Source organism: Nelumbo lutea, chromosome 2 (assembly GCF_056320005.1).
Source record: "Nelumbo lutea isolate HS-2025 chromosome 2, American lotus-T2T, whole genome shotgun sequence".
NCBI lineage: Eukaryota > Viridiplantae > Streptophyta > Magnoliopsida > Proteales > Nelumbonaceae > Nelumbo > Nelumbo lutea.
In genome coordinates, this window is record NC_142685.1 from 19947039 (window position 1) to 19964424 (window position 17386).

The 17386-nt window shown below is 39.4% G+C and overlaps 1 protein-coding gene across 15 annotated transcripts in view; it reads right to left on the reverse strand.

Moving 5' to 3' along the window:
- LOC148869016 (ABC transporter G family member 28-like) overlaps window positions 1-17386 on the reverse strand; it is a 125975-nt gene that overhangs the window by 94440 nt on the left and 14149 nt on the right. The window contains exons 1-2 of one of the 15 annotated variants that reach the window (XM_088967781.1): window positions 9501-9874; window positions 7634-7703 (exon numbers count right to left, since the gene is read on the reverse strand). The exons of 13 other annotated variants lie outside the window; for them this stretch is intronic. In XM_088967781.1, coding sequence (XP_088823907.1) covers window positions 7634-7679 — 46 coding nt within the window. In that variant the 5' untranslated portion in view covers window positions 7680-7703; window positions 9501-9874. Of the gene's footprint in view, window positions 1-7633; window positions 7716-9500; window positions 9875-17386 lie in introns of those variants that run through there. One more of the 15 variants, XM_088967782.1, reaches the window with a different exon arrangement.

A 17386-nucleotide genomic window follows, 5' to 3' on the forward strand; every position in this document is an offset into this window, starting at 1 on the left:
AATGTCTATTTTATTTAAGTTTAAGTTATGTGTCCCATCACTTATGATGGACAATATGGTCTTTCTTGTAACTATATTATTTGAGATAAATACAAGTGGATCGGCTAGAGGTGGACTGATTTTTCCTAATCTGGCCGAACCCTTCTTCTCCTCCTTCTTCTTCTCCTCCTTCTTCTCCTCTTCTTCTTTCTCTTCTTCTTCTCTACTTTAACCTAGAATCATATAGGGATTTTACATGGTATCAGAGCAATAAAACCTAGTTCTCTTTTCACTCCTTTTTTCTTTCTTTACTGTTTGTCTTCTTCCTGGGTTCGCCGCCAACCATTTCAGCCTTCTTCGATTTTCTGCTAGCCTGAGTGGAAGCTCGACAAGGGGCCAAAAAAGGAGTAGTCGTTTTGTGGTTTTGGAGGTGAGTATGCCTCCAGTTACTGTGGTGGTGGTCGTTGAGGTTGTGTACTAGATGCCCTCTACTTTGTGATACGAAGAGGGCTGTTTGTGGACAGGTATGAACAGTTCTGTTTTTTGCCCAAACAGTGGATTGTAAATGCTGTGTTTTGGTTCAAAATATTTTTTTTTGTGGAGGTTTGGAGTGACTAGTGTGCATATCAGCCTTGTTCTCCTCTGTTTTTACCTCATATGTGTGCTGAAAGTAGGGTGTTTCGACTGCTGAAGTTCACAACAGCAGTGGTGTGGTGGTAGTTGTACTGTGTTGAATGGTGTGTGGATGATTCTGAATAGTTGAAAGTGAACCCTTGTATCTGGTGTGTGAATGGTTCTGCAGTGTGCAGTACAGGTGTTTGATTTAATGACCGAGTGACTCCAGCCCTTGTATTTGGTGTGTGAATGGTTCTGCAGTATGCAGTACAGGTGTTTGATTTAATGACTAAGTGATTTCAGCTTTTGTATTTGATGTGCAATGTGTATTTGAAGAAATTGGTGGTGCTCAAAGTGAGATAAGTTTTGTGGAAGTGCGTAAGTTGTGCTGAATATTTGAAGGTGAATTAGTTAATATGGCATCGATTGGAGATGGGAATGACAATAAAACAGGCGTTATGATTTCTTCAGATTACCTAAATGTTCAAATGACATCTATTAAGTTGAATGGTGAGAATTATGTGCCACGGGCAAAATCTGTGGAGGTGTTTTTAAAGGCCAAGAAAAAGGTAAAACATGTGAGAGAGGAGAAACCCTCCTCTGATTCTCCGGGGTTTAATGACTGGGAACAGGAAGATGCACAAATAATGACATGGTTGTGGAATAGCATAGAACCAAAAATTAGTGTGAACTTTATGTTCCTAGATACAGCTAAAGAAATCTGGGATCATGCTAAGAAATTGTACTCCGGACAAGACAATACAACTAGGGTGTATCAGTTGTACCAAGAGTACTTTAATTTGAAGCAAGGCAGTCAAAGCTTGGAGGAATACTATGCAAGTCTGAGGAATATCCGAAATGAGCTCAATGTGTATCATCCTCTGACACTGGATGTTCAGATTCAACAACAACAGCGTGAGCAACTTGATGTGACAAGGTTTCTGGTGGGTTTGAAGGCTGAATATGAGCCTGTCCGAGCACAAATATTGGGGGGGGGGGTCTGCTCTTCCCTAACTTGAAGAAGTTTTTGCCCATCTTAGAAGGACATCTATTGAGTCTATAGAGCATTCCTCTCTCTCGGACAGATCTGGTTTTGTGGTGACTAGAGGGGGAGGCCGTGGAAATAGAAGTGGTGGTCGTGGTCGTGGACTTCCAGGTAACTGTGGCGGTCCCATGTTTAACCGTGCTGGTGGCCAGAGTGGAGGTCGGGACTCAGGGTGAGGTCGTGGTAAAGGAAGAAGTAATGCCCCTAGGAAGTGTACACACCGTGGATTAGAAGGGCACATGGTTAATTTCTGCTATGATTTACATGGTCCACCCAACACTTGGGCTAACCATGCTATGACTAAGGGTAGTGGTACAATTACTGAAAGTCAGCAAACTGACCCGATCCCCTCCACATCTACTAGTGCTTCTGGGAAGGAGATGGTGAGTGTACCCCGTGTAGTATATGAGCAGTTCCTTCAGACATCTCAGCAGAACTCCGCTACCCTTGCCCATTCAGGTATGGCTTGCTTGGATTCCAAGCCTTCACACTAGATCATTGACTCCAGAGCCTCGGACCATATGTCTGGGACTCCTAATGTATTTTCTTCTCTTTCTCGGTCCTCCACATCTTAAACAGTTACTCTTGCTAATGGTTCTACATCTCCCATCTGTGGTGCCAGTGATGTCGATCTCTCCTCCTTGTCTTTATCATCTGTTTTATATGTTCCCAAGTTCCCCTTTAACCTTATGTTTGTTAGTAGATTAACCAAGTCACCTAATTGTTCCATAACTTTTTATCCCTCTTCTTGTGTGTTTCAGGATCTCAAGATGGGGATGAAGATTGGTGGAGGGCATGAGGCAGGTGGATTGTATTACCTTGATGGTGGTGGCCCGCCAGTAGCTTTTCAATCGTCTCTTACTCCTCTTCAATGGCACCACAGACTTGGTCATCCTTCTCTCAAGGCTCTGAAGTTGCTAGTTCCTTCCTTGAGTCATCTTTCATCTTTGGATTGTGAGTCATGTCAGCTTGGGAAACATCATAGAGTCTCTTTTAGTCCAAGAGTTAATAGTCGTGTCTCGAGTCATTTTTCTTTAGTTCATTTTGATGTGATCAAAGTGATGTCATACAATGGCTATAAGTATTTTGTAATTTTTGTTGATGAATTTTCAAGGATGACATGGATTTATCTTATGAAAGATCGCAGTGAATTGTTTTCTATTTTTCAAAAATTTTATGCTGAAATACATACCCAATTTGGTGTTCATATTAAAATTCTTTGCTCCGATAATGCCAAAGAGTACATCTCAATACCATTTCAGCAATACTTAGAGCACCATGGGATATTTCATCAAACTTCTTGTGCCTACACCCTAAAACAGAATGGCGTAGCTGAACGGAAAAATCGACATCTCCTTGAAACTGCTCGGTCCTTGATGCTTAATATGAATGTCCCAAAGCATTTTTGGAGTGATGCTGTCCTCACATCCTGTTTTCACATCAATCAGATGCCCATGTCCATCCTTGAAAGTCAATCCCCCTTCTCAGTGTTGTTTCCCACCTTGTCTCCGTTCCCTCTCACCCCAAGAGTCTTTGGATGTGTTTGTTTTGTTCAAAACTTGGGGCCTGGTTTAGACAAGTTAGATGCACGAGCTACTAAGTGTATCTTCCTTGGCTACTCGAGGACTCAGAAAGGGTATAAGTGCTATAACCCTAAATTCCATAAGTCGTTTGTGTGCTCCGATGTCGCCTTCTTTGAATCAGTTCCTTTTTTTCTCAGATTTTGTGGTCTCTTCTCCTTCCTCTATAGTTCCTCTTCCCATCCCTGTTGCGGATCCCCTTCCTGTGGCTCCCATTCCAGTTACAGATTCACCTCCCATCCCTGTTGCGGATCCCCTCCTCCAATTCAGCCCTCATCGACAAATCTTGTCATTGCTTCTTCTCCCTTAGATCTTGATCTTCCTATTGCCCTGCAGAAAGGTAAACGCACTTGTACCTCTCATCCTATTTCACACTATGTTTCTATTGCTCACCTTTTTGCTTCTCATTGCAACTTTTTATCATTGCTATCATATGTTTCCATTCCCAAGACTGTCCAGGAAGCCCTTGCCTCCCCAGGGTGGCGGCAAGGCATGGAAGAGGAACTCTTTGCTCTATAACACAATCACACGTGGGAGCTCACTGCTCTTCCTCCCAGTAAGCATGTTGTTGGGCGTAAGTGGGTCTACACAGTGAAGTATCTTCCAGATGGCAGTGTGGAGCGATTGAAGGCCAGGTTAGTGGACAAGGGCTATTCTCAGCTGTATGGTGTGGACTATATAGAGACATTTTCTCCTGTGGCTAAAATTGGTTCAGTTCGGGTATTGATTTCATTAGCTGCTATGTATGATTGGCCTCTTATGCAACTTGACATAAAAAATGCTTTCCTACATGGTGATCTCATTGAGGAAGTGTATATGGAGCAACCGCCAGGGTTTGTTGCTCAGGGGGAGGATGGTAAGGTTTGTAAACTCAAAAAGGCAATTTATGGACTGAAACAATCTCCATGTGCTTGGTTTGGCAGGTTCAGTGAAGTAGTGAAAGAATTTGGATGAAACAGTGTCAGGTAGACCATTTTGTGTTCAGCCATGATTCAAAAGATGGGAAAATCTTGCTAGTGGTGTATGTGGATGATATTGCCATAACTAGGAGTGACAATAACGGGATTGACAGGTTGAAGAAATTCCTACAGGGCCACTTCAATACGAAAGATTTAGGTAAGCTGAAGTACTTCCTGGGAATAGAAGTTGCAAGGTCAAGGCATGGAATTAACTTATGTCAAAGAAAATATGTTCTTGACCTACTTGAAGAAACAAGACTGTTAGGTGCTAAACTAGCAGAGACTCCTATGGAACTTAATGTCAAGTTGAGTGTTGATGCAGGTGAAGAGTTTGATGATCCTGGAAGATACAGGAGGTTGGTGGGAAAGTTGAATTATCTGACTATCACCCGACCGAATATATCATTTGTTGTGAGTATGGTGAGTCAGTTTATGCAACATCCTCGGATTCCTCATTGGGAAGCAGTTCTAAGGATTGTTAGGTACCTGAAGGGTGCTCCAGCCGTGGTTTGCTATACTGAAGTGGAGGGACTCTTGAAATAGTAGGGTATACAAATGCTGATTGGGTTGGTTCTATATCAGACAGGAGATCAACTACAAGGTATTGTACCTTCCTTGGTGACAATTTCGTAACTTGGAAGAGCAAGAAACAAACAGTGGTGGCAAGGAGTAGTGCAGAAGCTGATACAGAGCTATGGCTCATACCACATGTGAACTAGTATCGTTGAAGAACTTGCTACAAGAGATGGGGTTCTCGGTTGACAAACCCATGAAACTATACTGTGATAACCAGGTTGCTGTTCACATCTCTTCCAACCCAATCTTCCATGAGAGAACCAAGCATATTGAGGTCGATTATCACTTTGTGAGAGAGAAAGTGATAAGTGGAGTGATAACCACATCTCATGTGAGCTCAGGAAATTAGTGGGCAGATCTCTTTACAAAGGGATTGTCTCGGGGTAGAGTAGATTATATTTGTGACAAACAGGGACTATATGACATATACTCTCTAGCTTGAGGGGGAGTGTTAGAATATACAAATCAGGGGTATTTTGGTCATTTGGGTTTATCTATTTGAGAGTGAAAGGTCTATTTTATTTAAGTTTAAGTTATGTGTCACATCACTTATGAGGGACAATATGGTCTTTCTTGTAACTATATTATTTGAGATAAATACAAGTGGGTCGGCTAGAGGTGGACTGATTTTTCCTAATCTGGCCAAACCGTTCTTCTCCTCCTCCTTCTTCTCCTCTTCTTCTTCTTTCTCTTCTTCTTCTCTACTTTAACCTAGAATCATATAGGGATTTTACAGTATGTTAAACTTTATTAATAATAATAATTTGCAAAATTAATTAGTTAGTTAACTAATGTTAGTAAATCATAAAATTATTCATATAATTTCCATTTAAAAATGATTAACATAATAGAAAAATCAAAATAAATTACTGGTTTTCAATTTTAACAATAATAATTGTAAAATTAATTACAAGAATATTATACTTAATTCATAATAACAAATTCTAACATTATTAAAAAATTTAAACAGTAGTAAACTTAGCACAATATCATAACTTAAATTACACATCAATAACAATTTACTAATAAATTAAAATTGATTTAAATTCAATTTTAAAATAATGAAAATAAACACAAAAAACTGGGTTCAATATGGGTTTGCCTTCACACTTAATTTATAATAACAAATTCTCACATTATTAAAAATTTTAAACAATAGGAAACAGCAGAATATCATAACTTAAATTATTAAAATTGATTTAAATTCAATTTTAAAATAATGAAAAATAAACACAACAAGTCTGGTTTAATATGGGTTTGCCTTCACCCTAACCCAACCCTCTAATGCTTCTACTCAAACCCGACATAATGACATAGTTTCCGAACCCGACCCAACCCTATAAGGATACCAACCAGACTTTCATCTTTTCATTTGTATCTTTCTATAGTGCATTTGAAAACCCAAGTAAAGATGGCAATCTAACCTGCCCCTACTGGGGCTCCAACTTACCCCACCCCTATCAAGGCAATTGTTTTAACTATAGGTCGGGTTTTGGGTGGGTTTCAGTGAAGCCCAAACTTCGGTGACTAAGGACAGGATGGGGTAGTATTTGTCCCAATGTTTTAAAACCAACCTGGAACCAAAACCGTTTTGGTCACCGATTTCTAGGTTAGTGATTCGATCGTTTGGTTTGAACGAACAACCTATTGCAATTTAAAAAACTAAAATATAAAAATAACAAAAATAATAATTAAAATAAAAAACAACCAAAAACCATTATCCAGATTGAACAGGTTAACTGCCCAGGCCAATGGATTATTGACCAAGTCAACAACTTTTGACAAAGAAATGGTTCAGGGGTGAAACAAAACCAATTGCCTGGATGATTTCCATGTCAAACAGTCCAACTATTCAGGTCAACGACGATTGAGAACAATAACCCCCCAATAGATAATATGTACGATATATTATTTTATATTATCTTTTATATTATATATATATATATATATATATTATAATATGACACCTATAATATATATTATATATAATATCTAAAAATTACAATACTATATATTATGTATTGTTTATACAATACATAATATTGTATAATCCATGTTTTTGAACCATCATTTTTTTGTAATAAAATAAAATATATTAAAAGGAAAAAAGAAATTACAGAGGGGAGTGACCAGGAGTCACTTGAGAAAGAGAAGAGAGAGAAAAGTAGAACTTCAAGACTCAACACAAGCACTCCAATCAAGCCTAGCCTCAGAAAGGCCAATAGAAACTAGAGCCCACAAAATCACTACAAAACAAAAGCCTCACAACAGCAAAAGATCCCAAAAACAGCCCAAAGACAAAGCTCAAAGCTCAAGCCATCAAAGACAAACCACATGAAAACCCCACCAACATACATCTAAGCTCAAAAACAACCAAAACCACAACCATCTTACAAGCTAAAACCTTTGATCTGTAATGTCTTCTTATGGTTTTCTTGATCTTCAACAACTTGAACCATCGCCAACTTGGATGGTTGAACCATTCAGTTTAGAAACCGTCCAGACAACCGGTTCCATTTCACCCCTAAACCATTCCTTTGCCCAAAAAAACTGATGACTTGGTCAACAACCCACTGACTTGGGTGGTCAAACCATCAACCCATTCAACTCGAACAACGGTTTTTGGCCTTTTTATTTTCATTTTTTATTATTTTATTTTTTTAATTGCAACAAGTCATCCATTCGGACTGGATGGTTGAACCACTGACCCAAAAACCGGTGGCCAAAATGGTTCCAGCTCCAGGTCAATTTTTAAAACATTGGTATAATCAACCTCAATAAATACTATAAAAATAATAATTTAATGAAATTTAATACAGCTTTATCAAACAATGCATACCACAAAAATAATGTTTGTGATGGATTTAGTCGAACTTAACCCAATAAGGAATGACATAAGACTCCTTCTAGCTCAATTTCTTGCATCAAAGCCTATGCATCGTACAGGTCCTGACAAGTGTTCTATTATTCAAGTCAGGTTGAACACAATTGACATGGAGCCAGCAGTGCTTCTTCAAATCTAAATCCACAAACTAATTTAATAACAAAAGAAAATAATAGACAAGAAACAAGTCTGTTAAATACTGAACAGCTAATCATTTAAGTGGGCTTGGAGATCAGTTTTACTGTTTTTTCCTGTATAGGAATTGCTATACACTTCTATGCAATCCAGAAAACTACCTTAACATGTATGATGCATGAACAAAGAACAATACACATGACAAGCAGCACAGTTCAATCACAGTATAGAGTTTAACACATTATACTCCTAAGCAGCAGAGTAATATGGAAGCTTAGATAGGTTGTTTAGTGAGCTTCACAAAGTGGCCAAGGAATCTTAAACATGGCAAATTAGTCTGGAGCTCGAAATAATCTGTCTTCCTATCTCACCACCCTGTATCCATGGAAAAGATTTTGGCCAAAAACATCTAGGAGGTGTGCAAAATAGGACCACTTTTATAGGTAATTTAAAAAAAATATAGAATTAAATGGTTAAACCAGTTCTGAAAAACACCGATATATGAAGGAGGATATGGATGATATGGACAGTGGGACTGAACATGTGCCTAATCCATTGGTCCCCTATGCGATGGATGGCCTTGATCAGCCACAGGATCTTTCCACATACAGAAATAGGTGGGTTTGTGTAGGGAAGCTCCCTACCTGAACCTTCATACATATACACATATATAAAGCCAAAACCATATGGAGTATCATTATTTCACAGTTTACTAGGTTACTTTGATGGAAAGTAAAGGGCACATATTTGCAGATGAGGACAAGAATAAGATGGCTTACTGATAATTCAGGCACATAATTCAGCCTGAATTCAAAGATACTAACAGGGCAGATTTGGGGCAAGCTCATAGTCTTCTTTGGGATTTGAAATTGGGGGTTTATGAATTGTATATAACGTTTTGGAAAAATAAAGTTGAATTACAGAATATCAATGAATGATTTTCTAAATAATGGAAGTGATGCAGGCGCATCCACGCCATCACATTCTGTGGTCAATGCCAAAATTCTTGGTAAACAAATTGTTTAAGGTGAAACCTAAAACCAAAGGAAGAAGAAGAGAAAGGAGAAGGGAGAAGAGAAGAAGAAGAAAAGTTACGAAGGTGTGTCTCGAGTTACTGTTCACACCAGAGACTAAAAGTTTAAAATGTTGTTGAAAGTATAAGTTTACCCTTACTTGGGAGCCAAAATACAAAGAGGAAATGAAAAAAAAAACCACTTTCATCATTTTTTTGAAGATAAATAAAATTAAATTAAAGTAGAAAGGGTTTCTAGCCGTTAAGGGCAACTTTTTGCCCTTAATATCAATAAAAATAATATTTTTTATATAATAACAGAAATGAGATATCTTTTTTTGAAAAATATCATATAAGGGGCATTCGTCTTCCTCATCTGGTGGCTTCTCGGTAAATGTTTTTCGTTGATAATTCTAAGTCAAGTGAACATAACAGAGACTAGCGTTTGCTGGGACTATTTCCCCTTTACTCATCAATCATCATCATTGCAACCAACCCTCCTTCATATAGTGAACATAACAGAGACTAGCGTGGGTTGTGTGGTGTTACTTTCAATTTCTGCATCCAAGGGTAAAAGTCAGTCATTCCACCCTTAGCATCGTGATTGTTATTTGAGGATTTATATATCTGTCTATAAGTGTTCAAATCGAAGGAGAATTCAAATGGTTTAAAAACAGTCAATCAGAGTTGAACAAGAATGGCAAGAAGACTTCACAAAGTTTGGGCGCCTGCGTCACAGCGTCAGCATCGGCAACACATCATGCTTTCACTTTCCGCTTTTGGAGAGACAAGAAAGACAGAGAAGTTGATTGTCCGATTAAACGAGCGTTGTCTTAAGTCCGAGCGGCACCTCAAGTTCCCGGTGTTTCAAGCCGGACACAAGGTGTGCCCGAGGAAAGAGATGGCTTTTGTTCAGGTGAAGTACGTGATTGATTCGCTGCTGAAGCAGTTCGAGTTTGAGCATGTTTTTGTTCCGCTCTTGATGGCACACATGGCCGATGGATTGAAGGTCTTGGTCTGGCTGAGAGGTCGTCACTCGACTTAGAGTTATCAATGGAAAACATTAACAAAGAAGCCAGAGGAGGAAGATGAATGCCCTTATTTGATATTTTTCAAAAAAAAAAGAAATCTCATTTTGGTTATTATATAAAAATATTATTTTTATTGATATTAAGGGCAAAAAGTTGCCCTTAACGGCTAGAAACCCAAATAGAAATAGGATACAAGAAAGGTGATAAGCAATCACCCGAATGAAAAAGATAAAACACCCACTAAACAGCCAACAAACGCTTAAGACACCCAAATATATAAAACTGTAGAGAAGATGGGCCAAATGGCCCATAAGCTATTTATCCTTTTTATCTTTTATGTTCTTTGCTGTAATGGGCCTTAATCTAGGCTTTATTCTTTTATAGTTATGTCTTTTTAATTTTCTGCCCAACTAGGGGCTTCTCTATAATTACTGAAGTTTAACTTAATGAAACAAAGTTAAGAGAGTAAGAGAAAGGATTATGTTAGAAGATCTCTCTCTCTAAACCCAAGTTGCCGCCACCTTCTTCTTCTTCTTCTTCTCTCCTCTTGAACTCTGATTTCTGCTACTTTCTTTTGAACTTTTGCAACTTTCTAAACAGTCATTTCTTCTCAAAATGCTGTTTTTCTTCTTGGTATCAGAGCAGGCTCGTTTTTCCCCTTTTTTTCACTTTTTTTCCCATACACAGTGTGTATGGAGAATTGAATCGTATGAATAGTTAAAGAAACCTATTTCAGCCCAGTTGTTAGTGGTTTCTGGAGAGAAGGGGACTGGTTTTGTCATCCTCTTGACAGATTCAAGTGTGTTGCCCAAAACCCTAATTTTTTTGGAGAAATCTGATTGCAGGCCCCACAGGGAGTTTGACCTGGGCACTCAGTGACTGAAGGCCTTCTCATTCTTCTTAAGATCAAATCAAGTGGATTGGTGTTCTGTGAAGTCTACAAGGAGCAGCTGAGTTTTCTCTGTTTCTCCCAGCTTCCGGGTGTGACGCGGGTTATTGGTACGGCTGCATAGAGGTTGGCTCACAACACAGTTTTTGTTCTGTCTTTATTTGTTGTTATTCGAAGTTGTTTGAAGTCATTTTTGAAGTATTTAAGAAGATGAACTCCTCAGACTTTGAAAACAAGCATGTTGCTGAATCTGGACAAATTCCGGGAGCCTCTGTAGACTCTCTACTGGCTATGACCACAGTCAAGATGGATGGAACTAATTATCTGGTTTGGTCACAATCAGTAAAAATTCATATTTGTAGTAGAGGAAAATGGGATTTTATCTCCGGGAGCAAAAAGGCTCCTCCGGAAGATGATCCATCATATGAAAAGTGGATGCAAGAAAATTATATTGTTATTGGATGGCTTGTGAAATCAATGCAACCATAGATTAGTTAGCACTATTTGTGGATGAATTCAGCAAAGGGAATTTGGGATAGTGTTGCTGAAACATATTCCCAAAAATTAAATGTGGCTAGGGTTTACAAGTTGAGAAGTGATGTGAAGAATTTGAGACAGGGGGAGAAACCATTAGTTGTATACTTCTCAACACTAAAGTCTTCATGGCAAGAAATAGATTTGATAGAAGTTGTAGCCTGGAACACCACTAAGGATGCTGAGACCTACAGAAAACTAGTTGAGAGAAACAGGGTGTTTCAGTTCTTGACAGGGCTAAATCCAGAGTACGACATTACAAAGCAAAATATTTTATCCAAGGATAGTGTCTCACTGTCTCAAGCATATGCCTTGGTAAGTAATGAAAAAAGCAAAAGACTTGTCCAGGTCCAAGGGGTTGGTCTAAATGATCATTTTGCTAATATGGGAGTGAAACCCAAGGGGGTTGCAGGGACTCCAAGTAGCTCAAGGAAGAAGGAGATTATCTGTGAGTACTGCAAAAAGTCAAAACACACTAAAGACAAGTGCTGAAAATTGCATCCTGAGCTCTTACCACTTCGGTTTCAAAAGAAGTCTGATAATATAAAGGTAGGGAGTGCCAATGTTGCTATTGGTCCAGATAGTGACAGATACCAAATTGAAGAGATGACGGCTAGTGAGCAGTTAGCAGCTATGAAGGCAGAATATGAGAAGTTTGGGAGGATGATCAATCACCTAGAGGGTGTGACCTCTTCTTCCAAACCTCCAGGAAATTCAACCTCTTCTGCATTTTCTCATTCAGGTATACAGGCTTCTGCCAATCATGCAACCATTTCAGGTAATCGTAGGATCCCTGGATTATTGATTCTGGTGCTTCTGATCATATGACCAGCCTTTCTACTTTGTTTGTTTCATATGATTTACTTCCTAGACGTGACAAAATCACCTTAGCCGATGGCTCTCTTGCCCCTATCTTCGACAAGAGAACCATCAAGGCTACAGACTCCTTGGTTCTTCCTTCTGCTCTTCATGTACCCAGACTAAATACAAACTTGTTATCTGTAAGTAGCCTAAATAAGTCATTAAACTGTTGTGTAACCTTCTTCCCTTCCTACTGTGCTTTTCAGAATCTGGAGTCCCAGAACGTGATTGGGAGTGGTCGTGAGGCGAATGGAATATATCTGCTAGATACTCTTGGACAATGCCATGAACAACCTGGAAAAGCTACTTTTGGGTCTACATCTACAGATTCCACCAATCGAGTCATGTTATGTCATTTTCGTTTGGGTCATCTTTCTTTTTTTGCATTAAGTCATTTATTCCCAAAACCGTTTAGGGAATTAGTTTGTCCAGTCTTCATTGTGAGTTTTGTGAACTATCAAAACATTGTAGAAACAGTTATCCTCTGAGTAATAAAACATCTTCTTCTCCTTTTAATATTGTGCACTCTGATGTGTGGGGGCCTTACCACTTACCTTCTATAGGTGGCTACAAATATTTTATCTTGTTCATTGATGACTTTTCTCGATTCACTTGGATATTTTTTATGAAGTCCCGTGATGAAGTTCCCAGACTTGTGAGGCAATTCCATGAATTTGTCCTAACCCAGTTTGATACCAGAATTAAAATTTTCAGATCCGACAATGCAAAAGAATATTTTTAGAAAAACCTGACCTGCTATCTCACTGATTTAGGGGTTATTCATCAAAACTCCTTGTTAGGACCCCAGAACAAAATGGAGTCGCTAAAAGAAAAAATAGACATATTGTTGAAGTTGCAAGAAATATTATATTTGCCTCACATGTCCCTACAAAATTTTGGGGTGATGTTGTTCTCACTGCTACCTACCTTATAAACCGTATGCCATCTAGGATTTTAGGGTTTAAGTCTCCCTTAAATCTTCTTCATCCGGACAATGATCTTTTTCCTATTCCTCTTCATGTCTTTGGCTGCACTTGTTATGTACATATCCCAAGTGTCTAGAGACATTAATTTGAACCAAATGCCCACAAGTGCATCTTCCTTGGTTATTCCCCCACACAGAAGGATTACTGTTGTTTTGATCCGAAGACTGGCACCCGATATGTCTCAATGGATGTCACATTTGATGATCTTTCTTCCTTTTATGGTTCTTCTCTGGAGAGACATTGTCCAAAGGGGGAGGATTTGTCACAGGTGTTTGCTCTTCCTCTTCCTGTCCCAGTTGAGTCTTTTGCTGAGTCTCTTCCTCCTTCAAATGAGTCAAGGGAGGATCAGTCACTTCACTCTCATTCTAGTGTTCCTATTCCTCTTCTTTTACCTCCCTCGCCCTCTTTTTAATCCCAGGTTGTACCAACGGTAAAGACCCAGAAATGAGCAGATTGTTTCCCCTACCTTTCTTCTGTTGCTTCTAACCCAATTCCCAGGTCTGTGTCAGAAGCTCTTACTATTCCAGAATGGAGGGATGCTATGAGAACAAAAATTGATGCCCTACATAAGAATGACACTTGGGAAGTGGTTGATTTGCCTGAAAGGAAGGATCTAGTAGATTGTAAGTTGGTTTTTACTATCAAATATCATGTTGATGGCACCATTGAAAGGTACAAGGCTAGGCTGGTTGCAAAAGGCTATACACAGACATATGGGATTGATTATCTGGAGACCTTTGCCCTTGTTGCCAAGATGACTTTTGTGAGAGTTCTATCTTTAGCTGCACACTCAGACTGGCCACTTTATCAACTGGGTATAAAGAATGCATTTCTGAATGGAGAGTTACATGAGGAGGTCTATATGTCTCTTCCTCCAGGGAACATATATGAAAGGAAAGGTCTCCAGGCTGAAGAAATCTCTTTATGAACTCAAACAGTCCCCTAGAGCATGGTTTGAAAGGTTTAGGGATGCCCTTGTTAGCTTTGGCTATGTATAAACACAGCCTGATCATACCCTCTTTGTGAAGAGGAGAAGATCCTTGGCCATTTACCTGATTGTGTATGTTGATGATATTATTGTGACTGGTAATGATGTCTCAGGGATTAATGATCTCAAATATTTCCTTCATACAGAGTTTGAGATCAAAGATCTGGGGGGAATTAAGATACTTTCTTGGCATAGAAGTTGCTAGATCCAAGTATGGGATCCTTATCTCTCAGAGAAAGTATGTTATTGATTTGCTCTCTGAAACAGGGAAGATGGATGCTAGACCAGTTGCTACTCCTATCGATATGAGCCATAAACTCTCCACTTCAGATGGAATATTGTTAGAAGATAAGGGAGTCTTTCAGAGACTACTTGGAAAAGTTCTTTATCTATGCATGACTCGGCCAGACATTGCATATACTGTCAGTTGCATCAGTCAGTTCATGCATGCTCCCAGGGATACTCACATGGCAGCAGCAGAGCAGATTCTGTGTTATTTGAAGGGCTCCCCTGGAAAGGGAATTCTATTTGCTAAGCATGGTCATATGAAACTTGAAGCCTACACGGATGCTAACTGAGTCAGAAACACTGATGATCGAAGATCTACCTCTGGATACTGTAGCTTGGTGGCAGGTAATATTGTCTCTTGGAGAAGCAAGAAACAATCAGTTATTGCTCGATCTTCAGCCGCAGCAGAATACAGAGACATGGCTCATGGAGTTTCTGAACTATTGTGGCTTAGATCCTTGATGGAGAAACTAGATATTGAGCATGATAAGCCAATGATGTTATACTGTGATAAACAGGCCGCCATCAACATTGCTCACAACCCAGTGTGTCTACCTTTCATTGCCTCTGAAGGACAGCTAGTTGATTTCCTCACCAAGGGCATTCCCAAGGCTAAACTTCAACATGATACTAGCAAGTTTGGCATGATTGACATCTATGCTCATCTTGAGGGGGAGTGTAGAGAAGATGGGCCGAATGGCCCGTAGGCTATTTATCCTTTTTATCTTTTATGTTCTTTGTTGTAATGGGCCTTAATCTGGGCTTTATTCTTTCTTATGTTATGTCTTTTTAATTTTTTGCCCAACTAGGGCTTCTCTGTAAATTACTAAAGTTTAACTTAATGAAATAGAATTAAGGGAGTAAGAGAAGGGATTATGTTAGAAGATATCTCTCTCTGAACCCAAGTTGCCGCCACCTTCTTCTTCTTCTTCTCTCCTCTTGAACTCTGATTTCTACTACTTTCTTTTGAATTTTTGCAACTTTTTAAATGGTCATTTCTTCTCAAAAGGTTGTTTTTCTTCTAAAACCATCCCATCAAAACCAGACCCACAAAATCGTACCCCATACAATGCAGAAATAAACTACACATAACAATGAACAAGAACAAACCAGCACGCAAAGAATACCCAAAGCAGAAACAAAACCACCCCCACCCGATACCCATAACAAACCCCACTAAATGCCGAATCAGAAAAACTATTAGTTAATTTTTTGATTGCCATCTTCCTATTGTCTTCTGACTGCACTTCTGAGTTTCCTTACTTTCTTGTTAGGTCCAAGGCCAAGCATCCCCCCTTTCTCCTTGCAAAAACCTTTGAAACTAGTATCTGTTGTTGGCTTCGCCTAATTGTACTAAAATTTCAAGCAGCTTCTTCCATCTTCCCCTTAAAATTCTGATCCCTAACCACAATACCCTCCCTCTCCACATCCTCTTCCTTCTCCTTGATGTTATTTTCATCGCCTCCATCAGACATTTCCACCCCTTGATTTATTAAATTACTTGAAATGCAATCAACCACTGTGTCTTCTTTATTTTTTATCTCCCCATTCCTTTCCTCCATCGATCTGAAGGCTTCCTTCGTGAACTCCTCCCCTCCTAAGAAAAATAACCCAGAATTCCGCTAACTTCCAAGGGACAAGTTCTATATTTTTTCCTTTTATACAATTTGGCCCCACCCCCACTATTGTTTCCTTCCCCTTTGCTTCCCCTTCCCTCATTCCCTGCTCTATTCCCCCCTTTCTTCTCCTCCACTAAACCATCAACCCCTTCCCTTACTCGTTCCCTCCCCGCCTCTTCCTCTTCTCTTATTTCCTCTACTCCTACAAATCCGATCATCTCAACTCCTTGACTGCTCTCCTCCTCCCTGATTACAACTCCTGCTCCTTCACTCTCACCCCTTACCATCCCTCCATTTTTCTTTTCTTCCGTAGCCTCTCTTTGCTCTTCCAATTCTTTACTTTTAAATTCTTCCAAAGCATATTCCTTTCCAGCAGACCCTTTTTGTAGAATTTTTTTTTCTTCTCCTTTTTTCTGTTGCTGATTTTTTCCTTTGGAACCCCCATGCATTCCTTCCTTCCTTCTCTTCCTCGCCTCTCTTTTCTTCCTTATCGAGTTTCTCTGTATGTGATATAATCTTCTCCGCAGTGAATAACTTTACTTTTCTCCGGAGAAAACCTTTGGCATCATTGATTTGCTCTTCTATGATCTCCTTCTCTATCAATCCCTCATCAATCGTTGCATTTTCTGCTCGATCACTTATTCCTTCTGCACATTCTGCTGTTCCTTGCATCAATTTCGAACTATCAGTGTTATCAGATTTGTACCCATTAAACTCAGAAAGTTAGAAGAAGAAGACTCGCCAAGATTATCTGACAAGTTGCTAAAAGGCCTCTACTTTCCACCAAATTCGGAGCACTCTCCCTTGAGACCCGACCCGCTCTCTTTACCTATTTTATCACATATTCTATCTAATTGAATCTGGGTGCCCGAATTTAAAGAGACCACATCCCTTCGTCTCTCGAGCTTATTTCTCCCTTTTTCAAAAACATTTAAATGCTCTATCCGTTCCGATGAACTAATTTTATTCCTCTTTCCCACCATCTGCTCCTTTTCGAAGCCGAACACGTCTGTCGACAGAATTCCATCTAGACGTTTGCTGCCACGTGGCTTCCACCCTACCACATCAACATCGTCTTCAATCTCACGAGTCACAACCTTCCCCCAAAGCAATGCTTCATGTTCCATCGCGATCCATATCCTCGTCCAAACACCCTGTGAGAAGATCTCAAGGGACCTCTTCACTCCAACAACTTCAACCATTACATATCTGAGATTCGGAATGTTGCAAGATACGAAGACCTATCCAATCGCCACCACTATTTTCTCCAGAATAGTCTTTCTTCCATAGATTGAAAGGAAGTCCAAAAAGCCTAATAGCAAAGGCTCCATTATGAAGCGTCTTGCTATAACAGGAGGTTGTCCATCTCTGCACCTGAATCACACCCAGTTCAGTTTCGAAGCTG